The sequence below is a fragment of the Glycine soja genome, chromosome 1 (genome assembly GCF_004193775.1).
Source record: "Glycine soja cultivar W05 chromosome 1, ASM419377v2, whole genome shotgun sequence".
In the NCBI taxonomy this organism is placed as follows: domain Eukaryota; kingdom Viridiplantae; phylum Streptophyta; class Magnoliopsida; order Fabales; family Fabaceae; genus Glycine; species Glycine soja.
The window spans coordinates 4,137,048-4,164,398 of record NC_041002.1 but is presented as its reverse complement, the minus strand read 5'-3'; the positions used below and the strand labels follow the sequence as shown (position 1 = coordinate 4,164,398).

Genomic DNA, 27,351 nt, shown 5'->3' with positions numbered 1-27,351 from the left:
GAAAGGTTAGGAAAGTAAGTGATTGTATGCATTTTAAAAAGATAATGACAATTTTTAACTACCACTATTTTAAATTTATTATTTTAAAATAGTTAACAAGATACTATGTTTGCTAACAATAAGAAGGAATAACTAAAATGAAACTTTCAAAAATATAAAACATCAAAATGAAATTTTAGAAAATGTAAAAGATCAAAATGAAACTTTTAAAACTTAATGTACTAATCAAACTTTTGAAAACGTAAAGGATCAAAATAAAACTTTTAAAACTTAATATACGAAAGTAAAATAATATTAATACAAAACTCACATTTAACCTAAGATTTTTGTTATCAGCAAATATTAATTGCTAGTTTATTAATTTTTATTAGATGATTTTTATAATTACATAGACTATAGACTATAATGGATGATCCCACGATGTTAAAAATTAATTAAAAAGTTTAATCATTTAATTGACATAGAAAGATATTAATTAAATATGTTTCAAATCTCTAAACATCGCTCTGATATGTTTTAGTTTTTATCTTAGACATTATGTTAGTGTTCTTTGTTGATCCTTTGTTGTTAATTTCATTGGTTTGCTGTAAAAAAAATTGTGACTTTTATTCTTGACATTATGTTAATGTTCTCTTTTAGTCCTTAGATTAACTTTCATTAGTTATTAAAAAAAACACTTTCATGAGTTTATTATTGATGTGGCCAACAGAATTACACTTTAGCAACACCATGTCAAATTAATGAGGCCACCTACGAAGTCGAATAATGTGACATCAACAATCGGAGACCTCATCGGGATAACTTCGGTGTGAGACTTCTAATATGTGAAATCATTCTCAAGAAAACCATGAATTCTCGACTCGCTGGGTTTATCAGGCCTGATGAATTAGTCATTTATTTTATAAAAGACAAGAAGAAATTAAATATGTAATTTGTTAAATGAAATACCTAATTTATTTAGTGACTAAGTATTATATAGATAAGCTGAAAAATAATTTTGAAAATACATGTGACTCACTTTTTTTAACAGACTAATTATCATTAACAGATGTACAAATGGTAAAAGAGAAGTGCTAGATTATCAGACTTGAAGACTATTTACTTCATGAAGATCGTATCTGTATGTTCAAAAGAGAAACACCACTACAGTTACAACACTCAATCATCAACTCAACACACCTTTACCAAAATCACCTATCAATCAAAATACTTGTGTTACATAAAGAGAGGAAACAACTCAAGACACAAGTGAGCTTAATTTGCCCAACAAGCCCATGTACAATAAAATTAGCAGCTAAGATCCATTTGACAAATCTTACTTAGCAGCTAAGATCCAAAAGAAAAACATCTATAGCTAGCAAAGGCAAACTGCACATGATGCCTTTAGCTTAGGAAACTATACCAGCAATGATAACAATAAACTTAATAGGTTAACTCTTGTGGGTCAACTGTATCATCCAATAGTTCAATAGAAGAATATGCAACTGTTGTAGCGGTTTCTATTGGAAGATGTTGATTTCCTTTTCGATCATCTTAAAGACATGGTCTCTTGTTGTATCAGCCAAAGCACTCTGTATGTGAAGTATATACAGATCCATGAAAATAAATATAAAAGGAAAGAAAAATAAAATTGGGCAAAAACAATAGCACAAAATACATCACCTGCACAAATTGATTTGGTGGTATTGTATTTCAAAGCATCTGCAATGAACTCTGCCCCTTTTGCTCCTATATGTAAGTATTGCATGTTACAAATCAAATTTTTTACAAACAATTTACAGGTAAAAATGGTGAAAAGGTTACCTACTTGGCACCAACCAAACTTAAGCTTTTTATGTTTCCATGAAACTTGAGAACTTCAACCAATGCTCTGGCTCCATTTGGTCTTATGGGATTTTAAACAATCAAGAATGAGATAAAATCTGTGTCAGTGTACACTGTACACAAAAGACAAACAACAGAACAAAGACGAGAAACTACATTATCATTTAAAATATGAGCAATGACATTAACACCACCAGCATGAATGTTACTGAGCTATTGGTATGCAGTATGTGTTTTGTTGGAAGTAAGGGTGTACACCTCACAAGATGTTATAAACCAATTGGGAAAGATTAACGTTGAGAATTTGGAAGCTTCACCCTATGTTTGTTTGACAGAGTGAAAAGGGAGGAAAGAAAATTTGAAATTTAAATTGGAGAAAAAGTGAGGAAAGAAAAATTTAAATTTTTGTTTGTTTAAGTCAATTTTTCTTTTGTTTTCTTTTCAATCAAACAAAAGAAAAAATATTGTTATGCGTGTTTTTTTCTCTCAATTTTCTTACCTTTTACTTTCACTCCTTCCAAACGAACCTTGGTGTGTATCACAAACAACAGATAGATAATTAATTGTGCCTAAGCTTTTATATTGACATTGGCATGATTATGCATATGATATGGAATAACTATTGGAAAAGAGATATATAATCCTCAGGATCATTAAAAAGAGTCATGATGGAGTGTCTCTTGAAAGAAACAAACAAATTTCCATGTCTAAATGGTGGAAAGTTATCTATACGAAGTTAAATTCCATTACATTCTACTTTCTACCCATATACGAAGCAAGGGAAGGTTTTGGAAGCAGTCTGGCAAAGATTCTAGCTGTGGCAGATGCAGTAATTTCAAAGACTGTAACAAGAGAAGGTTCTCAAGGCAGTCAGGTAAGGATTGTAACTTCGGAAGATTCTCTGATCTTAACTCCTTTAGGGCAGTCATATGATGTAAAGCCTCTAGCAAACCTTCCATCTCTGTGCAAGCGGCAATCCACAAAAACTCGAGACATTGAAAACCTGTTGACACATTGAACTTATGACACCTAACAATTGATAGTTTCTTGAGAGAAGGACTAGAAGACATCCATTAAGGGAATTGGGCACCTTTATATCCGAACCCAATCAAACTTTGAAGTTGTTGGGTATCAGGTTTAAGTACTTCAAGAATCTCCTCAACGTTTTCTTGTAATTCAGACCCTTCATTTTTGTGCCAAAACAATGACAACTTGTTCAATTACTTGCTTGGCATATGTTACACTTTTTAATTTCTCCAATGCATAATGTGAAGACTTTCTTTTAATTTCAGTGGTCCTAATTCTTCCAAAAGAAACCCTCTTTCCTTGCCAACATAGTAAGTGGATAAATTCCTTAGGGAGGTCAACTTTCTTATTTGAGGAGGCAAGCTTGAAAGGCTTACACAGCTCTTCAAAGATAGTTGTTGGAGAGCTTTGAATCGTATTAAACTATTAAGCAACTTTTGGAGGATTTGACAATTGTCTAGTTTCATATGGTCCTCTTAAGAATCTATCTTTGCAGAACTATTAATTTTGTTGTAGTAGTTGTTACTATAAATACAAAGGGAAAAGGAAAACACAACTTTTGCCAGGTATGGCAATATGCACCTACAACTACCAGCCATCAATCTTTCCCAACCTATTTGTACACTTAAAGGAGACACCGAAAGAGGCCACGCATGGTTATTTCTGAGTATACTCATCAGTTTACTATTCAACTTGTTGCTGATACACAAAATTAGTTTATACATTATACACTTGAAATTTTGATAGTATAGAATGCAATTTATACTGAACAGTCATGGAAAAACAATTTTATGAATCTCAAATAGCATGTATCAATATACTACTTAAACTTCTTAAGGATCCTATTGCTTGACCTCACACTATGTGACGCAATTTTGACAAGATTTTTTATTATCTCATTATGTGAAATAGGGGGCAACAGAGATACAATACCTCATCACCAATGTCATTCTTGTAAAGATTCAAGTGTTCAACCATCAGTGTTTTCAATGGCAGACGGTAGAATATGGCCTAAGGCCCAAATTCTGTCATATAAACACACCATTGCGGCCTACGTCCCCACCATAGCAGTCCTCCTTCCCAAATTGCCTATGACAGTTGGCAAAAAGAAATTCATTTATTATCCTTATTAGTTATTATGAATGTGAGAAAGTGGTTAAACTGATAAGAGCAAGATTGTCAATCAAATAATTAAGTCTAAGGTGAAACCAAATCCAGTCAAAAAATGAGTGGATTTCTAGATTGATTGACACAAATAAAATAAAAAAAGATTTCAAAATCAAATCATATTTCATTTCATAAATTTCCAAATGAAGAGTTCCATTTACAAAGCAAATGAATTCCTAATAATTTGAATGGAAAAATAAGTTGAAAAGGAAGAAAACAAATCGAAGAGGCACAATCAATCAATTAGAAGGATGTTATATATCAAGGTAAGATCAACATCAACTAGATTAGCCTTTAAAAATTATCGAATACATGAAAAAGTGGATTAGATTCAGTCCAGAAATGGTAAAAGAAGTTATTTTGAAAAATTATCAATGAAGAATCTTCATTATTGAATTTAAAGTGTATTAGATAATTGTACACATCTTTTTCATTTATCAAATTATCAATCCAGCCAGCATACCTGACATATCAATACTAGGAAATGACCTCAGTTCCCGAGCAAACTCAATGAGCTTTTGTTTAGATTGTCTCTCAATCTTTATCCCAAGCTGAGATAACAAATTTGTACCAGCAGCAAATAGACCATTTCAGTCCTTGTGAAGCAGATTGACTCTCCACAGTCAAAGATTTCAATTACTTTGAAGTCGGAACAAGAAGCTTCTCCACTAATTTCCAGATAACTGTTAGCTGAAAACAAATCAGTACCACGACTATTATGAAATCTAACAAATAACACATTATGGCAATCACAACAAAAACAAAGAAAAAGAACAGAACCGTACTAATAGCAGTGAAATGCTGCTTAATTAAGAAACATGGATGTTTCAGATAATTCTCGAACTGACATTTACTACCTTGCATCATATAATTTTGACTTTTTTGAATTTTGTGCCAATACAAGTGAAATATTAATATACTATAACAACTTTATTATACTGAAATTTTATAATTCTTGTTGAGCTAGCCTAACAAGTTGACTCAAACTCAAAAAAGTTCAATAATTCCATGGTGAAAAAATGAGTCAACTAGCTTGGAAACTAAGACCGGATCAACCTTGGCTAGATTTGGGAAAATTCAGATAGACTCAGTCAAAATCATGTGTCTGCCAAGTTAGCTAGTCTATGCCCCAAAAATGCCTAAAACAGAGTTGTTTTCATTGGGTTCCTTGACTTTTTTTCTTCCATTTTGTGTTTTCCTTTTCCCAATCACCTTCATGACACATTTCTCATAACTTATTCACAACAAGCCCCCTCCTTTACTCTCTTGCATCTGCTTCCTCTGGCGACCACAATAACTCCTTTGAAGAGCCTCCAGGGTGAGGTGAACCTATGATGACCATGATTTAAGGATGAACCTGCGAGCCATAACCACCATGACCTGCAAAGGCTGCTACTGCCTGTTAAGTCTTAAACTGCAATGAGTGAACAAGGTATCCTCTTCTCAGACAGTCCTCTGTGTGAAATGTTGTCATTCCAATTTGTTGCTCTTTCATTTTTTGTCTGAACTTGCAATATTAGTTGACAACTTAAGAATTTGATATTGTTATGAATTGGGATAGTTGATCATTGTGAATGGATATCACTTGTGAATTGTGATAATTGATCACTATGACGACGAAGCTATGTTGGATATTTGTAGTATTTTATGGTATAATATTTGTTGTAGTAGTTGTTATTGTGAATAAAAAGTGTTGAAGATATACTTTTGTAACTGCATAATATTTTATTTTTCAGTTTTAAAATAGGATTTAGTAAATAAGTTGATTTCCTATATTTTAGGAGTAAGTCAGTTTTAATGGATTAGCCTAGTCAATAAGTGATTCCTATCTTTAAGGAGCAAGTTAGTTTTAATATTCTGTTTTTGCTAATATCTTGTTATATAATTAGTTTATCTTTTGCTATTTATTGTATCGCTACTGAGAACAATTTGAACTAGAATAGAATAATTCTATTTCCTTCGTATACGCATTGTCTCTCTTCTTTCCTCTGTTTTTTATAATTTCCTCCATAATCAGAGCCTTATTCTTACGGGACTTGTACCATGGAAGGTGAAGCAAGTTTTTCCCACATAACTCTTTCAATCTTTGATGGAGAGAATTATGATCTTTGGGAAGTGAAAATGCAATCCTACATGGAGTCTTTGGATTTGTGGGATGTTGTGGAAGAGGATTATGAAATATATCCGCTGCCTGAAAATCCCACCATGGCCCAAATTAAAAATCACAAGGAAAGAAAGATGAAGAAGGCAAAGGCGAGGTCATGTTTGTTCACTGGTGTTTCACAAATGATATTCATCAGAATCATGACTCTTAAATCACCCAAAGCAATTTGGGATTATCTGAAAGAGGAATACGCTGGAGATGATAGAATACGAAGCATGCAAGTGCTGAATTTAAGGAGAGAATTTGAGCTTCAAAGGATGCAAGAGTCAGAGACAATCAAAAAATACTCAAACAAATTGTTGGGTATTGCCAACAAGATAAAGTTGTTGGGAAGTGATTTTGCTGATTCGAGAATTGTAGAGAAAATTTTAGTAACGGTGCCGGAGAGGTATGAAGCATCTATAGCTTCATTGGAGAACACAAAGGATCTGTCGAAAATTACATTGGCAGAAGTGCTACATGCCCTGCAAGCTCAAGAGCAGCGAAGGTTGATGAGGCAAGATCGTGTTGTCGAAGGTGCTTTGCCCGCCAAACATCATGAAGTTGATGAAAGCAAAAAGGATTTTTTCAAGAAGAATCAACCAGCAAACAGCGAAAATAGTGCAAACAACCAAAACAAAGGTAAGGATAAAAGGAAAAATTATCCACCTTGTCATCATTGTGGCAAAAAAGGTCATGCACCTTTCAGGTGTTGGAGGAGACTAGATGCAAAATATAACAAGTGCAATCAGATAGGGCATGAAGCGGTGGTCTGCCCCAACAAAAATCACCATGATGAGGGAGCTCAGATTGCTAATCAAGAAGAGGAAGACCAACTGTTTGTGGCCACATGCTTCTTGAGTAGTGAATCAAGTGAAAGTTGGTTGATTGATAGTGGTTGTACGAATCACATGACATATGATAAGACTCTATTCAAGGATTTGAAGCCAACTAATGTCTCAAAGGTCAGAATTGGGAATGGTGGCTATATCCCTGTAAAAGGAAAAGGAACTGTTGCAACTTCAACGTGTTCAGGTCAATTGATTAAAAAGGGATTTAAAGTGTCCTTTGAACATCAACATTATTTTATCTATGACAATTTTGGCCGGGAAGTTCTAAGGGTTAAAATGAAAGGTAAAAGTTTCTCATTTGATCCAACAGAGGAGAAGCATACAACCTATTTCACTCAAGTCACACCCACGGAACTCTGGCACATGAGACTTGATCATTGCCATCTTGAAAGAATGCTAAACATGAAAAAAAGGAAATATGCAAAAGAAAATTTGAAGAAGTTTCAAATGGAGGAATGCAAGTCTGTTAGCACACCAATGAATCAAAAGGAGAAGTTTAGCAAAGAAGAAAGTGTTGATAACATTGATGAAGGATATTATGGGAGTTTGATTGGATGTCCAATGTATCTCACTACAACAAGGCCAAACATTCTATTTTCTAAAAGGAGCAAAACTGGAATTTTTGTTGACAATCAAGTAGTCATTGCTATTGCAAACAATCCCGTATGTCATGAGAAGACTAAACATTTCAACATCAAGTTCTATTATTTGATAAAGATGCAACAAAGTGGAGAAGTGAACTTAATTTACTGCAAGTCTAAAGATCAACTGGCTGACATGTTTACAAAGTCACTACCTATCAACAAACTTAAACTCAAAGAATTGGAGTTTGCAGTTCCAAAAGCAAGGAAGAGTGTTGAAGATATACTTTTGTAACTGCATAATATTTTATTTTTCAGTTTTAAAATAGGATTTAGTAAATAAGTTGATTTCCTATATTTTAGGAGTAAGTCAGTTTTAATGGATTAGCCTAGTCAATAAGTGGTTCCTATCTTTAAGGAGCAAGTTAGTTTTAATATTCTGTTTTTGCTAATATCTTGTTATATAATTAGTTTATCTTTTGCTATTTATTGTATCGCTACTGAGAACAATTTGAACTAGAATAGAATAATTCTATTTCCTCCGTATACGCATTGTCTCTCTTCTTTCCTCTGTTTTTTATAATTTCCTCCATAAAACCAACAAAAAGGGAAAAGGAAAACACAAGTTTTCTTAGGTATGGCAATATGGACCTACAACTACCAGCCATCAATCCTTCCCGATCTATTTGTAGAGACTTAAATGAGACACTGAAAGAGGACACACATGGTTATTTCTGATTATACGCATCAATTTACTGTTCAACTTGTTGCATGTACATAAGTTGAATAGAAATTTATTTAGACTTGTATGTTATATTAATTTGCCATTATTAAATTCCACCTGGCCATCATCTAGTTTAAAATATTTTTGAAAATTAGGGCTCAAGAACAAATAGAAAATAAAGAAATCGAATATATGCTGGGGAATGAAACACGAGAAATTGGACAGTGCATGACTTTGTTTGAAAACTTAAAATTGTAAAATTTGGTGACAATAACAAAAGTTGTTCTTGCAAATTTTAAAACTCTACAATCTGTTGTTCCTGTAACTATGCTGGATATATACAATTTGAAAAAAGATATTAATAGTCCCTCATGGAAGGGATAGGATACGCCTGCACTGGAATCATATTATTGATCGCCATGGTCTAATATTGGGCATGTGAGCTTCTTCAACTCAGGGCAATCCTCAATTGTCAATCTTTCAGACTAGTAAGGCTTAGGGTAGGTGGAAGACACATCAACTTAGGACAATTTTCCATAGTCAATTTGCGAAGCAAGGGAAGGTTTCCAAAGAAGTCAGCAAGGATTTTAGGTTTGGAAGATCAGATAACTCTAACTCCTTCAAGGCAATCATTGTTGGATCAAGTGGCCTCAGAATAATTAAGAAAGGGGGGTTGAATTAATTATTCCTAAACTTTTACTAATTAAAAATTTACTCTTCTAAGGCTTCTACTTATGTTGTTAAGAGAATAAGGAGTAGAAAAGAAACTTAACCAAAAGTAAAAGCAGAAATTAAAATGCACAGTGGAAAGTAAAAGAGTAGGAAAAAAGGAGACAAACACACAAGAGTTTTTATACTGGTTCGGCAACAACCCGTGCCTACATCCAGTCCCCAAGCGACCTGCGGTCCTTAAGATTTCTTTTCAACCTTGTAAAAAACCTTTTACAAGCAAAGATCCACAAGGGATGTACCCTCCCTTGTTTTCTTTGAACAACCTAGTGGATGTACCCTCCACTAGAACTGATCCACAAGAGATGTACCCACTCTTGTTCTCAGTCAATAACCCAAGTAGATGTACCTTCTACTTGTACCACAAAGGATGTACCCTCCAATGTGTTAAGACAAAGATCTCAGGCGGTTAAACCTTTGATACTTTGTGAATGGAGATACAAAAGAATTCTCAGGCGGTTAGTCCTTTGAAAACTTTTGTATAAGGGAAAGGGAAGAATCAAAAGAATTCTCAGTCTGTGTCGTTTTGAATTCTTTGACAAGGGAGAAGGGAGACACAAAATAATTCAGGCGGTTAGTCCTTTGTTCTTTTGGAAAAGGGAGAAGAGAGACACAAAAAGAATTCAGGCGGTTAGTCCTTGGCGAATTCTTTTTGGCAAAGGGAGAAGAGATGAAAAGAATGAATAGCACAAGTTTTCAAGGTTTAGAAAACCAGAAAACTTTGGAAAGTTTTTGGCACAAAGAAGAAGAAGAAGTTCAAAGAGATTCAAGGCTTGTAAATGATTGTATTAGATTGATTGAATTTAAAATGCAAAACAAAGTCTTGCTTTTATAGACTCTTCATGTCTGGTCAAGAGAACCATTTAGAAGAGTTATGACTTTTAGAAAAACTTAAAACCATTTTGAAAAAGTCAAAAACCATTTGAAGAGTTGCATCTTTTGATTTATTCATAAACAATCACTGGTAATCGATTACCAAATCAGTGTAATCGATTACACAAAGCTTTTATGTGAAAGGATGTGACTCTTCACATTTGAATTTGAATTTCAACGTTTAAATGAGTACTGGTAATCGATTACCAAAACATTGTAATCGATTACAGTTTTTTGAAATCAATTGGAATGTTGTAAATTCATTTGAAAACATTTTCAAATTCATTTTGCTACTGGTAATCGATTACAATAATATGGTAATCGATTACCAGAGAGTAAAAACTCTTTGGTAAACATGTTTTGAGAAAAATTCATGTGCTACTCAGTTTTTGAAAAAATCTTTTCATACTTATCTTGATTAAGTCTTCTCTTGATTCTTGAATCTTGATCTTGATTCTTGGAAGCTTGATCCTTGAATCTTGATTCTTAATTGAATCTTGAAGTGTTCTTGATTCTATCTTGAACATCTTGAACTCATTCTTTGATTGACCTTTGAGCTTTTTGTCATCACCTTTGTTATCATCAAAACATCTTTGAATCAATCTTGATTCATCATGAAGCTTTGCTTCTACAATCATATGTTGGAAAGCCTCTTGCAAACCTTCCACCTCTCTGCAGTCATGAATTTTCAAATGGTCAAGACAAGTTGAACATTGAAAACCTTCCAACACATTTAACTTACAACACCCTGCAATTATTAATATCTTTAGAGAAGGACTAAAAGACATCCATTGTGGGAAATGAGCACCTTTATATCATAACGTGATCAGACTTTGAAGTTGTTGGGTATCAGGTTGAAGTGCTTCAAGAATCTCCCCAACATTTTCCTGTAATTCAAACTCTTCATTTCTGTCCCATGACAACGACAACGAATTCAGTTGCTTTCTTGACATATTGGCCTGTTTGGCATCCATTACACTTTTCACTTTTTCCATATGCTTAATGTGAATTCCTTTTTTCAGCTTCAATGGTCCTAATTCTTCCAAAAGGAATCATCTTTCCTTGCCAAAATAGTAGGTGGATAAATTCTTTAAGGAAGTCATCTTCCCTATCTGAGGGGCAAGCTTGACAGTTTCCAGCAGTTATTCAAAGATAGTTGTTAGAGAGCCTTTAACTGCATTAAATTGTTAAGCAACTTTTGCAAATGATAACAACAATTTAGTTTCAATATCTGTAAATTCCACAATCTACATAAAGATTCTGGAAGAGTTATAAAGTGTCCCCTATGAAAATTCATGTGTCTTAGATGCTTTAAATCACCAATTAAAGATGACAATACTTTCATTTGTCCTAACCAAAGCACCTGCAAAGAATAACATTTCAATACATGAGAACAAAGTTGGCTAGTATTATGTATAGGTCCTCAAATATTTGACTTTGTGCAACTGAACTGGATGAATGGCTTCCTTAGTATAACATCCGAAGATGGTGGAATATTTTGGGAAAAGTAGTTTCACAATTGTCCTTTGTAATGCAACAAACATCTTCCACAACGAAATGTGCAAGATCATGAACAAGATCATGCATCTTGAAACTTGTAACTTTGCCAAATTCAACTGTCTTAATATTCTAAAAAAATGATCTCCAATACAATTCATTCCACACACCATCACCAACATCTTCAGCATCTAATGTTTCATTAGATGAAACGAATCCATTAGCCATCCAAAGTTCAATTAAACATTGCTTTATTATTATATCATCTTTGGAAAATATTGCACAATAAGCAAAACATTGTTTGAGTTTTATTGGTAAGCTCAAGTAACTTAATCTCAAGGCGGACATTATGGAGTTTTCATTATGTGGTAAACTTCAAATGTTGTTTTCCTTAACATAAAGCCACTCATTTCCTTTCTTTTGAAGCGTAGAAAACCTCCTAGTGCTTTGCTGCAAGAGGCACTCTCCCACACTTGTTACTATCTCCTTCCCTATGGCAACAAGCTCCGCTTGTTCTTCTTCATTTGGTCCAAAGGCTTGGTGTTTGAACAATTCCCAACCATCTTCCTCTAATAACATTGATAATTTATGAGGAGACATTGTTCCCATGATTGTTGCAACCTTTGAGAGATAAGTAGTGACCAATATAGAAGCACGTTTGTCCCACAAGCCAATACATGTTCCAACTTCTTGAAAATATATTTTACCATGATTGTTTTGGTTTATCATCCCACACATCATCCAAAACAAGAAAATATATTTTTCCTCGAAGCAAAACTTGAAGCTTTCTTCTGTAACGGGTCTAGATCCAAATTTACACAAGCCTGCCTAGATGCTGCTTCAATTATAGCTTTTTCATTCTATTCAAATTGAAATCTTTAGAAACACACACCCACAATCTCATCTCATGATTGAAGATGAGTTGTGCAAGTGTCATTTTTTCAATTCCACCTAGACCTACAATTGGATAAACTAATAAATCCTCAAAATGAGAAGCATCGACATGAGCCATCAAAAGGTCTACAATTTTTTTTATCTTCTTCCCTTCCATAAACTTGCTGTGCATTGATGATTGAGCTAGTTTGGCCCCACTCAGTGACTCCACTTCTATCTGGAGTTGTCTCAGTCAAATGAAACTTTTTTCCTTTCTTCCGCAATTTCATCTAATCTCTCACTTATCATTTTCATTCTCTTTGCTATTTTGTATCAAAAATCAACATGCTTGGGATGAAAAGAGGATAAGCAAGAGTATTGTACCTTGTGCGATAGACCAAACTTGACTCCTTGGTACTCCAACCCCAATGCTTCATAGGCACACTCATCTAGGATGTCATCCAACTCGTACGCTGCATCTTTTAGCTTTCACAGCCAATCCTTTATAGCTTCATCTGAGAACTGTTTCTCCGCAGCATCTTGAAGGGTAGCCTTCAATCAAAACCCAGATATAATCCCATCTCTTTTCCAATGAAAGAGCTCAACTTTTCAAGTGCAACTTCAAGAACTGCCTCAGCCATCTTCCAAGTTCAAGAACTCACAAAAAGAGAGTGCAAGAGACCTTCAGAAATGGCAATGCAATGATATCATCAAGTGAGAGATAAGAAAAAAAAAAGCAGAGGAGACATTTTCGGAAGACTTAGGAAGTCAACAAGGAATCCACAACAATAAATGTATTGTTAAAATTTTGCTCAAGTTGCAAGTCTCTCACATAATATACTAGTGATACTTTGTGGTCAATGTCCTGTTTCCACCATTCAATATTGATTCATTTTCTTCCCTGCTGTGTTTTCCCTATCACCTTCATGACACATTTCTAATTTCCCTCATTCACAACAAGCCACCTCCTATACTCTATTGCATTTGCTTCCTCTGGCCCTCCATTGGCAACCACAACAACTCCTTTGAAGAGCCTCTAGGTTGAGGACCTATGATGACCAGGATTTAAGGATGAAACTGTGAGATGCAACAACCACTACCTGCAACATTGCAATTGCCTGTGATATCCGAAACTGCAATGAGTGAACAATGTAGCCTAATCTCAAACAACTCTATATGTGAACATGATGTCATTCCCATATGTTACTGTCTTATTTTTTGTCTGAACTCTAAACTTGCAATATTTGTTGACAACTTCAGAATTTGAGACCATTGATATATAACAAGAGTGTTGACTTAGCCTCAGGTTTATCTTATTCTCATTATTGAACTTGTATCAGCAGTTGCAGTAAAAAAATGTATGTTCATCTCCCTTAGTTTTGTGTGTGAGTTACAGTTAGCTACAGCATTGCACGGTCGTATCCATTGTTTACGGCTAAGACAAATGGGGTATCTAATCCCATTCGCTCCCCTAGCTTTCGTCTCTCTGTGTCAGTGTCAGTCCAGCAGAGTGCTTTTGCCGTTGATGTTCTGTTCGATCTCTACGCATTTCCCTACTCCACACCGGAAATTCCCTCTGCTCCTACCGTACTCCAGCTTGGTAGTTTCCACTGCCTATCCAAGGTTAAGCCCTGAGATTTGACAACAAACTTAAAATGCCACACACAGACGCTTTACGCCCAATCATTCTAGATAACACTTGCATCCTCTGTCTTACCGCGGCTGCTGGCACAGAGTTAGCCGATGCTTATTCCCCTTATACCGTCATTGCTTCTTCTCCGGGAAAAGAAGTTCATGACCCGTAGGCCTTCTACCTTCACGCGGCATTGCTCCGTCAGGCTTTCGTCCATTGTAGAAAATTCCCCACTGCTGCCTCCCGTAGAAGTTTATCTTTACTCTTGTAGTTTATCAGTTTGTTATTATTATTTGTTAGTAAATTTGAAAAGTTGTTACAGAGGTGGTTGTTGCACTGTATGTATTGTTGTATCAAACTTATAATCACTTGTGAATTGTGATAATTGATCACTATGAAGTAGGACCTTTGGATACTTAGTATTCTATGGTATAGTATTTTGTTTGGATATTGTAAAAGTGCTTGAAGAGAAGTTTATATGAACCTAACAATGTTCTAAAATCATTAACACACTGTTCCAAAGTCTGTCATTGATACTAAAAAAAAATGCTTGAAAGATTCATTGATAATTGTCTTCCACCACTAAGAGAAAGTGTAACAAAGCGAGCGTTAATCAGAATATGTCTACTCGAGATTGATACTGGCACATACCAGTATCCCTGCATAATAGATTGAAATAAATGCAGGCAACGATATGAACAACTAAATATTGAATTAAAATAGAAAACATGAAAAACACTGAAAATTAAGCATCGGATTTTACCATGGCTTACTATCAATGAAAGAGCCTAGATAATGCAAGAAGTTGTTATTTTTGTGTTGTAACCAACTTGTAAGGTACTCAATTTGAATTGTGGATGCCTTGATGGGTATAGTGAGCACATCCAAAACCCCTTGGGTGTTGCTAGGTGCACCCAGCAATTTAAGTGAAGTGACAAAAATGCCTTTAAAAACCCTACTTCATGCGCTTTCATGTTTTCGTGCATACGCCGTCGTCTCCCTTCTCTTTTTTACGCTGTGTCTTCGTCTTCTTGCTTCCTCTTCCTTGGTTTCCTTCGTGCCGCCGCAGTTGGCTACTTTTGTTGTCAGCATTGAAGACGTCTCCATCGCATTGTGCTGCTTCCGTCGTTGAGGTAAGCTTCCTTCTCTTTCGTTAATGGTTACTTGGCGGTGATTGCGTTCCGTATATTACATACGGATTATGTAATCCGTATGTTATTTTTTAAATTATTACAAAATGTATTAAATTTATTTTTTTAATAGTAAATTTTTTTTAATAAAAAGTATTATTTTGTTTGTTTTTAAATAGGTTTTTTTATGAAATATAAATATATTATTTTCTTTTTTGTTTGTAAATAGTTATTGTTTATTTTATAAATAAAAAATTTTATTTTGAATTATGATTTGAAATAGTAATTTTTTTTGTAATTGTAAATATATAAATTTTAATTTTGTTTTAAAAATAGTATTGTTTGTGTTTTAAATAAAAATAGTTTATTTTGAATTATGAATTGAAATAGTTATTTATTTTAATTTTAAATATATTAATTTTGTATTTTTTTTTAAATAGTTTTTTATGAAAATAAATATATTATTTTATTATTTGTTTGTAAATAGTTATTGTTTATTAGATAAATAAAAAATTGTTTGTTTTGAATTATGTTTCAAAATAGTTTTTTTTTAATTCTAAATATATTGATTTTGTTTTTTCTTTTAACTCTAAAATAAATTTTTTATTTAGGAATGATTGTATTGTAACTGATTTAAGTATTGTTTGAATTTTGACATAAATTTTTATGTATGTGCAAATTTGCAGGTTATATAATCCGTATAAATCATACAGATTAGTTAAATCATAAGTTATATTAAAACTTACGGATTACTTAGTCCGTATGTTACGCAAATAAAACAAAAATTAACGGTGTATCTTTGACGCATCTCCGTTAACAATTAAACCAACCACCGTAACAATCATCACCGACATACCTCCGTGGGTCTTTCACCTCGACCGAAGGGCAACATGCACCCCTCACAATAATAAAAAACCAAGAGGAAACAGAGAAAATGAACAATGAATGAATGCACGGAAAAAAAACAACTTAAAAGAAAGAAAAAAGCAAAAGGGCATTTTGAGTATTAAAAAATTGTTGGGTACACAAGCAATAATGCTAGTGCCCCTAGCAAGACCCAAACCCCTTTTCAATTGGGCCACATAGTAATAAGTAGAGTTGGAAAGGTTATCTATTAGCAAAGTATTAGTTTAAAAATTAAAAAAAATGAGACTAAATTACTCATATTATACTATAGGAGTATATTAGAATACATAATTTACATTTTAAAGTCAGATTCTCACTCTCCTCAATATCTCAAATAAACATGCCCAATGTTTTCTCTTTTCTATCATTTGAATATTTTACACACTACGTCCTCAACTAGCTAAAAAATTTCTCTCTCAATTATCTCAAACTATCTTCCTATTTTCTTTATCTATATATTTAATCTGTCTCAAACTATCTTCCTAGGTGTAGAGTTCCTTTCCCTCAAGCCCCTCAGGCCTCAACCTCAACAAAATAGGGCAAATTTTAGATACAGACATTCAGTTTTAAGTATTTTTAGTGATACTTTTCATTTAAAATGGAAATTTTATTTTAGTATTTTTTTATGCTGGTGTTTAATACAAATCTTAGTAAATTATTAAGATAAAACTCTAATTTTAATTGAAAAATAACATCTAGTTCTTTTTCCAACCATTAAAAAATATTTTATCACGGGTTGGGGTAAAAAATGGGGGGTCGACCAAATGAGAACGTGTATATACATATAATCAATCATCTGGCCAAAGGATCTGTTTGCTCTAATTAGAGTTGGGAAGTGCTGTCATGGCCCTCTGCTGATGGAAATTTGAACATGGTTCAAAAGGCATGCACATGTTAAAGGATTAAATATGCTAATGCATGCCAATGTTTATCCAAATAAAAATAGTAATGATATATGAATTATTTTTTATTTCTCTCATTTTATCATATCATAAATTCTATTATATTTATATTTTTTTTTCTATTTGTTGGATAAGATATTAAGTGTTGATAAAATATTTTCCTAATGAAAATACCCATGCCTCTTAGGAACAACTGTTTGAAATCACGTCCAAAACAAACATATTACCGAACACATACTTTAGCCCAAAGAGTGATTGACCCTTTTTGATCTATTTACAAACTTATTTTTAAAATGTATCTGTTACGAAATTTATTACCAATGGATCTGATTTGACCAAAGATTATGTCAAACTGACAACGCGACTTTCCACATCAACACCACAGGAAAAACCAACAAAAAGAATTATTGGTTCGACATCGTGAGGTACAATGTCATGTCAAATAGAAAAGTAGCAAAATGTGATTGTTATTTGATGTGCTTTTTCATGAGTTAATTAACGGATGCAAAATTAAATTTTCACAACCACATCAAGAGACTTTAACCATTAAATTAGTTTGCAAATTGCAACTACTTTTAGAGTTTATTTTTAAAAAAAATTACTTCTATAGCTTAAAGCATATGCCATAAGCGTGCAAAAATAACATGCACCATGAATATAAAATTTTATCATAAAGGTAAAGTAAAAAAGGGAAGAAACAAATGCAAAGGGAAAAAAAGGGGGAAAAATGGACTTGTGCTTACCTATAGCAGCAAGCAACGGCTCTGCATTCTAAACCAGCAATTTGTATTTGTTGTTTCAGCCTATGCATGACACATGTAAGGGGATGCCAGAACCAGCAATTATGTTCTGTTGTTTATTCATACTACCTCAACACGCTATTCCTTTTTGCTGTTCCATAGTGCATTTTTAGTACGTTATTAGCACATTGTGTTTATTCACCGCAGCTTTGACAGTGTTGATATAGCAATATGCAATTGTTGGTTTACGTGAAAGTCACATTTTCATTTTTCTTAATTTGTTTAACAAAAAAGTTAGATGGAACTGAAACAGCTAATCAAAATTGCTGATTCATCTACTCCTTAGTAAAAAACAGACTTATGTCAATCATAAATTTCGTAACATACCCATTTTAAAAATAAATTTGTAAAAGGGATCCAAAAGAATTCATCAAAAGGGGTGGCTTTATGTGTAGTGGATAGAAAGGTAAAAGAAATGATGTAAACAATAAGATGAAAAAAGTAGGAAAAAGATAAATAGATAGATGGGTAGAATGCACACACGAATTTTGGCCACAATATCTTTTATTACGGATTGCTGCTCCACTTGCCATGTGCATTTTGTTCGATCCATGTAGGAAAAACAAAGACAACTCAAAAAGTTGGGGCAGAGGGAATCAATGCTTCTATTGCTTTGTTTCACTCCCTCTCAAACACAAGAAGGCAAAATTATGTGAACACTTATTATATCTTATTAGCACAGTTCAATCTTCTCTGGAAGTGGATTCGCATCCACACAAATCAAATATGAAAGAAGTAACTTTTTATCCACTTTAGATGTATCTTGACGTAAAAATTTATCAAACGTGGATTATGGATGTTAATACAAACACACTCAACTTGGGCACGACTTACATCTTTGGTGGATGATCATTTAAACGTTTAGTTTAGTCTTTTATAAATAAAATTCTCAATTTTAATCTTTTAATTTTTTTTAAAGTTATTTTTTCTGTCAACTTGCTAGTTATAAACTTATGGTGATAGTTAAAATAAAATAGCAATAAAAAAATCGTTCTGATTAATTAACATAGAAGGACTAAATTAAAAATATATAAAAGACAAAAAAAAACAACTAAAAAATAAAAAATAATTAACTGAGTCTTAGATAAAAACAGAAAGACTCGTTCTACTTCTATGTAATCAAGCAGTATAATTTATGTGTGCTTGGATCGATATAGGTTAATATAGAAGCTACTAATAGCTTCTGTATACTTCTCCACAAACCACAAATGACACAATTTCATAGTGTAACACACGTCTTTAAATCGTTTTAAAAAATCGCTTCATCAATTTAATTAGAGGGGCCTTTTTTCCCAAAGCTTGCATTAATGATTTTATTCCATATAATAAACTATTTTAATTCTCATTTTAGTTGTTTATGTTTCTTGCGTACTATCATTCTACCTATACTATACTAATTTCCAGAAAATACGTTACTTGGCATTTTCCGCACCCATTGTTATGTTATGGCTAACAATCTAAGACAACTAGACCCTAAGGAGATGCCAATGTTGTTAGAGGCACATATCATCATCAACATGCATGATATCTGTCAGAGGCTGTGTTTCACAACGAAACTCCCACCACAAGATGAAAAAAGAAAAACCCATGTGGGCAAAGATAACTTAACTTGGCCAACAAGACTTTTCAAGAAGAGCCAAAGATCGATCACAAGTTACAGAGAGGACCAAAAAGCCACGTAGATTCCTGCCTAATGCAGCCAGAATTGGAGGGTGCCAAACTTTGTGAACAGCAAGTAAACGATATCAACGTTAATGTTGGGAGCTATACCAACAAAATTCACGGAAAGATTCGGAAAGATATTGATACTACTCAGGGTACTACGAACAAAATAAGAATTAAAAAACACATATAATTTCTGATACATAAAAAAGAAACCCAAAAACATGGTTTATACTATACTAATAATTTAGTATAAGGAACAAATTAAGAGTGTTCAAGAAAAACAATACGCAGTTTAGACAACATACCTCTTGTTTATATTCGTCAATTAATAAATCTCGATCATGTAAATATCGACATTTCTGCTATAAGGTGGGCAAATTCGCAATGGTAATGAGGCCACTAGTTTGGCCAAGTAACCACTTGCTGGTTGTTTTTCTAATATTTTCCTGACATTTTTCAACTTCCTTTGGAAACAATAATTCAAATGTAATACTGTGTAATCCCAAAATAGTATACTTTTTTGCATTTATGATCATATCAAACAATATTTCATTGACATATATATTTGTTGACGATTGTCATTACTTTGCTAGATTTGTCAAGCCAGTCACATCACCAAACTTCATTGTCCGATCTTTATATATCTTAAACTTCCCAATTGCTTAATTCCTTGCGCATGTTTAGCATCGTTGCCCTTTATATATTAGATAATTAGTTTTGTTTTTCGTGTCTTACCCAATGGTATTAAATTTATATTTAAGAATTTATAAAATTATTTTTTTATATTATTTGAATTTTTTATATAATTTATTTAATTTAAATTTTAATAAATATATGTTACTAGATATATCAACAAATATTTTAATTCTTGCTCGTATCATTATTTGAAACACGAAGTTGAATAATTTTTCTTTTGTCATCCATAAGACAAACATGTGTAAATGAAATCCAACATGTAAGAATTGCAAAAGTTAATACAATACATAAGCAAAACTATGGTAATGCAATAATTTGAGAATTAATAATAATTGAGAATCATAACTTATTGCTTACACTTGTCCGTGTTATCAAAGTATATCTTAAACATAAAGACTGCAATTCTATAAATAACAGAGAATAAGAAATATCATTTTATCTATTATATAAATTCAAAAAAATAAAAATAAATATAAAATTTGAATATTTTAATTTATACGATTCTTATATATTTAATTGATTTAAGATTATATATATATATATATATATATATATATATATATATATATATATATGAGAGTTAATCATTTTCAATATCTAATAATATGTTGTCTTAAGCACATCAAATAAGGAAAGAAATTGGAGAAAAGAACACATGGGGAGACCTTCAATTTTAATATATTGGTATATAAGCATAGAAAGAATCCCCCAATGAAATAAAAACAGAAAGAATAATGCTCACTATATTGGCTGTAATTACCTTAATTAGTTCAAATTAAAATATATTGGACAATCAATTAATAATAATTTTAATCAATTGTCGTTTTAAATTTGTTTAAATATTAAAAAAAATTGATAAATTGAAAAAATAAATTATAAATAAATATATAATATATAATATTCAGTAAATTTATAGAATAAACTAATGTTGATTTAAATTGTTAACACTGTTCTTATAAGTTAAATCTACTATATAAAATTTGAAAAAAAAAATAGAATAAATATAAAACCTGAATATTTCAATTTATACTATTCTTATGTGCTATAATTGATAAATTTAAGATTCCATAATCGATTTAAGATTTTATTGAAAATAAAATAAATATAAAATCTGTATTAATTGAATTATTTTTAGGAAATTAATATGAGATGTCAGGTGACATCACTCATAAAATAAAACCTTATTTTATATAGATATAGTAGATAGTAGATGTATATGTAGTTTAGATGTTTTTCTTTTATGCTCACACACACAAAAAAAATATTTTTTTATTATTTAATTAAAATTGATTTTTTTCTGTTTTTGTTATCAGAATTGAAGTTTTACTTACTTGCAGATGAAAAAGTTAATATAGGTTATTAAAATAAATGTTTTATTTTAATTAAAACTATATATTGAAAAATATATACATATATCCTTTCAATATATATATATATAATTTTTGTCTTTCCTTCTTTTTTTTTTCTTCCTGTTTTTTTTCTCCTTGTTTCTTTAAATCTAAGGTTTACATATACATAAATTTAGTAGTGAGTATTACATAAAAAATTAGTTCATTAGTGTTTTGATGATTTAAATTCAATGGAATCCAACTTAGTTCAAGTAGTGGTGACTAACATTAGATAATATCTACTCCTTATGTTTTATTATAATTATCATATAAGAAAAAAATATTCCAAAATAATTGTTATATTCCAAAATAATCTAAGAGTAAGACGAGAGAGTATCATTTAGTACGAACACGGTGCTCAAGTTAATATGAAGTGAAAAATTTTGACTGAATTTTTCGTTTTGTCATATTACAAGGTAATATGAAATATTTTGGCTGTATTACAAATATGAAATACAATATTTTGACTCAAGTCTCTTGCACTATGTTGGCCTAAGGGTCAAAATAAGAAAGGAATATAAGAAGAAAAACAAATAGGAAGGTGAAAAATATGTGTATTTAATATTTAAAAAAGAAAAAATCAGAGGGGAGAGGGGAAAAGTTAAGAAAAACCTCTCTACTTGTTGAAGTGAGTAAAAATGAGAGAGAAAATACAAATTTTTACTACTTCTTTCGTCCTATAATAATTGTTGTTAACATTCTAAGATAATTGTCATTTTAACCTTTTCAATATAATATTAATTATTTTTTTACTTATATTTTTTATAAAATTAATGTTGTGGGTTCCAAAAAAAAATTAATGATAATAAAATTAATTTTATAAAATTATTATTTTTTTATTTATATATTGAATTTTCTTTATTTGTATAAATCAACCTATGACAAAAATTATAACAAAACGAAAGAAATATAATTTTTCTTGATAAAAAAGTTCATTCTAGTTTTTATATTTGTTATTTTGAATAAAAATTATTTAATACAATATTAAAAAAAGACTCCCTCCTCCCAAATTCCTTCATGAGGAGACAAAGGAGGAAGCTACCAACATGATTCTCTCTAATTATTATTAATTATTTCACCTTTTCTTTACTCTCCATTCTTGTTCTCATTATTATATTTATTTACTATTTCCTTCATTCTAAAATAAGTATCGATTTAGGTTATGTTACATAGACTAAGAAAAACTAATAAATAGATAAAAGAGAGTGATAATTTTATAAAATTAATCTTATTAAATAGATGAAAAGAATAGTATTAATGTTAAATTTAAAAATTAAAGTAATATTTACTAGGAGCATTAATGAAAAAAACAATTAATATTACTTTAATTTTATTTTGAGATATTTTTTTTTAAAATGCGATACTTATTTTTTGGACGGATGTAGTAGTATTTAGTGTTTATTAGCAAATCATGTTCATTTAGCATTGAGCACATTAATTTTGGGATGATTAACTAAGAAATTTAAAACAACTTCTATATTTATTATATTTTGTTTCCTATTGTTGATACAACCACTAGAATGAGTTCTTTATTATTGAGCTACCAATTCAACATTATTGCTGCAGTGATGTTAAGTTATATTTAGCAAAATATTTTAGCTAATTTTTTTTACTTGTTGAAAAAATTATTTGAATAGTCTGTAAATAAGTTTTTTTAATAATTTTTAATGTTTTTTAAACGTTAATTGAAATAACATTTTTTTAAACAATTAACTTTTAGTTTTTTATATTTTATTTTTATCTTCAATATATTTATTTAATTTTTTAGTTATTATTTTTAAATAAATCATAATTTTATTATTTTTCTGTCATTATATACTTTTCGACTATTGTAACGGCTAGTTTTACACTACTTCTAATTTAATAAATTAACTTTTAAACTTCAAACTAATTTTCTCCATCATAATCTTATATTTAAGCATCCATCATGGGCAATGATAAAACATGTATATATAGATTAACATATCCCTAAAAATGATAAATCAAATACATATGAATCACAACAAATTCCATTCACTATTGACTACCACATTGCTTGTCTCTATATTTTCCTTCCCTCCTTTTTGGTAGCTCCCTTTTTTTCGGATATTCATATAAATTGAGTTTGGATTTTCATCTCATCACAACTTCTTAATCAACACGTTGGGCTTTAATAAGCTCCTTTGGATTGTGGATTTATGGTTTCCTATCATTTCAGTGCTAGCTAGCTGAGATACTGAGATAGTGCATCGACTTGAATACTTTTTACTCTGGAATATGATGGAATTTTAACCCACTCGAATGATTTACATATCTTCTTTAATTATGAACTCGAAATATTTCTTAAGATTGGGTTTTTTAACTTAGTATTCCCACTAAACTTGTGAAATCATCAATTGAGAATCATTACACTATCTCCAATTTCAACCAAGAGTTTTTTTGTTGTATTCTTTTCATTCCAACGTAATAGTGGTCCTAGATTGTGTTGCATTCGAATACTTCTTGGTTCAACCCAAGTCCAAGAACACAGAAACTAAATCTAAAAAAAAATGGTAAGCATAATATATTCCTTTGTCTAATCTAATCTAAGGAATATTTTAATGACCCCAGTGGCATTACACAGACCAGTCGCATCTCAAGAGTACCCGGTGCCCTATCATTTCACGCTCACACTCCCCCATACATACAGAAACAAGAATCCCTCAACAGCTACAGAATATGACAACCCATCTTTCTAATTCTAAATTCCACTAAACCTGTACACTGAAACCAGCAATTAAATTGCCTAATTACCTACATAACCTAAACCCATAGTATATATTTATTTTTCCAAATCATAATTAATTACCATTATACTCATTAATTCAAATATCCCCTCCCTCCTACCTATATTATGATTATCTTTCGTAATAATCAATAAATCCCCAACACATATCTTCAATTTTTCCCCCTCTTGGATACATGCCCGATTAAGTAACATTAATTTACACACGCAAATTAACTACTAAGACCATACTTAATTAATAACTTAATGACACTAATTTTTTTTCTTGTTTCCTTCTTTTCAAGCAACGCTGATGATACTATCCCCGCCGCTGCCGAACTTCGCTGCAGACATAGCCTGAAAAGCTGCCGCCGATGACGACGACGACGGTGACGAGTGCCCACTACTCGCCGACGACTGATCCTGAGACCGCGGCGTCGGCGATGGCAGATTCAACGACAACGGCAAAGGCTCAATGAGATTTGTCGGAGAAGCTTTCTCTTTCAAGTTCAAATTAGCCATCTTCGAAGACGGAGGCACTGGCAAAATCGGCGTCGGCCTGATCGGCTTGGTTAGTCTCTCGCCACTCACCGGCAACACCACCGGAGCTATCGGAAAACCCGCGCCGGCAAAAGCCCCGTAATGCGACGGCGGATATGCGGCGGGGAGAGGCGCCGCCACCGTCTCTGGCGGAACTTGTTCTTCTTCCATTATAGTAGAAGATTCCATCACCTGAAATTCCAAAATGAAAATCAATTAAAATTAGATCCATTACCAAAAATCTAAAATCATATTAATATTATTATTTGCACTATAAAATAAATGTTAAATTACTCAGCTAATTTCTAAATTATATGGAAAAAAAAAACTTAAATACATCTCTAAATTATTTTTTTAAAATTATAAATTAAAAAAGTATGTTTCTGAAATTAATTTATGAAGATTTTAAAAATTATAACAATTTAAAAATTATAGAGACTCGATTTAAAAATAGTTACATATTCAAGAATTCAATAATAATAATAATAATAATAATAATAATAATTATTATTATTATTATTTTAGAAACCTTTTTACAAATTCCTCAATAATTCAAAACTCAACTAACTAATTTAACTTAAAATAAATTAGTAAATAAAATCTAATGGCAAAAAAAATGTTGTTCATTTTAGAGCCACAAAAAATTAATAACTTTATTTTTTTAAAATTATTTCGTCATTAGTTTTAGTTTTTTTTTAATACTTTTTTTTAGTGGCAGGAGAAGAAAAAGAAATTGGAAGTACCGTATCGGTGGTGATGTCGAAGAGGCTAGATCTCCGGCGGCGGCGATTCTGGTTGTGGCGGCGGAGAAAGTACTTCTGAGCGTGACTAGCGACCTGAGTAGGCGTGCGAGTTTTCACGAAGTTTCTAGAAATCCCTCTCCAATCTCCTTTTCCGACTTTGTGTAACCCTAACAGGAACAATCTATGCTCTTCCTCCGTCCAAGGAACACCTTCGTTCATCAATTAATTAATCATCCCTCAAACCAAACAGCACTTATCGGAACTGCGATGGTTAATTTGTTAATAACTACTTACCTCGCTTGCGCTCGCGCGTGCGGCCGGAGGCGTGAACGACGTCGTCGGAGGCGTAGCCGGCGTCGGCGGCGTTGAACTCCGCGTCGTACTGTGAGAGGTTGTTCATGCTGGCGCTCTTCCTGAAGGAGGAGTTAGCTTCCGTCATGACTCTTACGCCGAACAGCATGATGCCGTTCTCCCTCGGAGACCCGGCGGCGCCACCGTCGGTGCATGTCCGTGAGTTGTGGCCGTTGTTGCCGCACTGTGAGCACGTGCGAGACATCTTAACAGCCCATGCAAGGAAAATATAACGAAATAATTATATCTATATGACTATTATCTATGTCTTTATATATATGTATATAAGATTAATAGATAAGATGAGAAATTAAAAGAAAAAGAGGGTGGAGAGGGGGTGTTGGGTTGAGTTTTTCTTTCTGATGGAGAGAAAGAGAATGAGACTTGGGTTGGTTTGGGTGATATATAGAGGGGTGGGTTTGCTTTGGTAGGGTTTTAGTGTTTAACTATGGTGTTTGCTTTGTTGTGGGCGCTGCCGTACAATGAACTTACTAGGGTTACTCTATCCTTTGGTAGCACTAAGGGATTATTTATTAGTTTTACTAATATATTCATAAATGACCATTTTTAATAAGATTTGTCAAATGCTAATCATGTATTTTTCATATATTAGTTAAAAAATTAAAAATTAATAACTTAATAATGTTTTAGAATTCGATTTTAATTCTCTTATTATTTAATTTACGAATTTAGTTTTTCTATTTTTTTTAATCTTATCATTTGAGTCATCAACCCCGAAATTGAGCATTGATCGGTAATTACTTATTTTTATTGTCACCTCTCACATTCTTATTAAATATTAAATGTCATATTATCACAATTTTATTAAAGATTCACGTTAATTAGATGCAATAAATTAATGTTCAATAAAAACACAATACATGACACTTAACGTCTAAGTACGACACATGACGATCAACATTGACAATTAACAATTAACCTTTAATTTAAGAATTATTGACTTAAGTAATGAAATTGCAAAAAATTAAAAACTAAACTCGTGAATTAAACTACAGACAAACAAAACTCAGACAAATAAAAAGACAAAATTTGTAATTTAATATTTTTTTATTTTCATAATAAATATATATATTTTTTTTAATATTGAGTGTCGATAACTTACTTAAACTCTGTTGGTATTATTGGACATACCGTGGGAAAGGAAAGATTAGGTGCTTCACTTGTACCTATGGACGTGGATTGTTGTCGACGAAGTATTGGTGGTGGTGTTTCATCTGGGGGACAGTATCCATCAATCAGGACCGTCCAATACTGAGCCATATAATGGTGTGTTGTATTGCCTCGGTATGTACGAGACTAGACGTGTGTTCTACGTTCGTTTAGCATTTAATGTCCGATAATAATTATGGACACGGTTCAAATCTGGGAAGGAAAATGATCGATAATACTCGTTTGGACACAGGAGAGAAAAACAAAATAAAAGACGTAATGAATAAAGTGATGTAATAAACAAAATTGTGAGGTAAAGGAAAAATAAAAATATTACAGCAAAATGTATGACTATTACAAATTAAAACTATGATGTATGAACACTTTGTAATCATA

The 27,351-nt window shown here is 32.0% G+C and overlaps 1 protein-coding gene, 1 long non-coding RNA gene and 1 pseudogene across 2 annotated transcripts; all 3 read right to left on the bottom strand.

The window, feature by feature from the left end:
• Positions 1 to 1,078: 1,078 nt before the first annotated feature.
• Positions 1,079 to 4,701, bottom strand: LOC114410517. The gene is made up of 5 exons (XR_003666319.1): positions 4,481 to 4,701; positions 3,784 to 3,939; positions 1,808 to 1,885; positions 1,663 to 1,728; positions 1,079 to 1,571 (listed from the first exon to the last, which is right to left on the bottom strand). It is a non-coding gene; the product is annotated as an uncharacterized LOC114410517 (long non-coding RNA).
• A 6,684-nt stretch (positions 4,702 to 11,385) lies between these two features.
• LOC114406526 lies at positions 11,386 to 12,929 on the bottom strand (annotated as a pseudogene).
• Positions 12,930 to 23,808: 10,879 nt separating this feature from the next.
• On the bottom strand, positions 23,809 to 26,184 carry LOC114410510 (transcription factor MYB1R1-like). The gene is made up of 3 exons (XM_028374500.1): positions 25,729 to 26,184; positions 25,435 to 25,643; positions 23,809 to 24,883 (listed from the first exon to the last, which is right to left on the bottom strand). The coding sequence occupies exons 1-3, from the start codon at positions 25,988 to 25,990 to the stop codon at positions 24,452 to 24,454; spliced, it is 903 nt and encodes a 300-aa protein (XP_028230301.1). The 5' UTR covers positions 25,991 to 26,184; the 3' UTR covers positions 23,809 to 24,451.
• Between the last annotated feature and the right edge of the window lie 1,167 nt (positions 26,185 to 27,351).

Excerpts from the sequence above, each read along its gene's own strand:
- LOC114410510 (XM_028374500.1), bottom strand. The coding sequence starts at position 25,990 with ATGTCTCGCACGTGCTCACAGTGCGGCAACAACGGCCACAACTCACGG. Across the intron at positions 25,644-25,728 it reads CACGCGCGAGCGCAAGCGAG|GTGTTCCTTGGACGGAGGAA; the intron begins GTAAGTAGTTAT and ends TGATGAACGAAG. Across the intron at positions 24,884-25,434 it reads TCGACATCACCACCGATACG|GTGATGGAATCTTCTACTAT; the intron begins GTACTTCCAATT and ends TTGGAATTTCAG.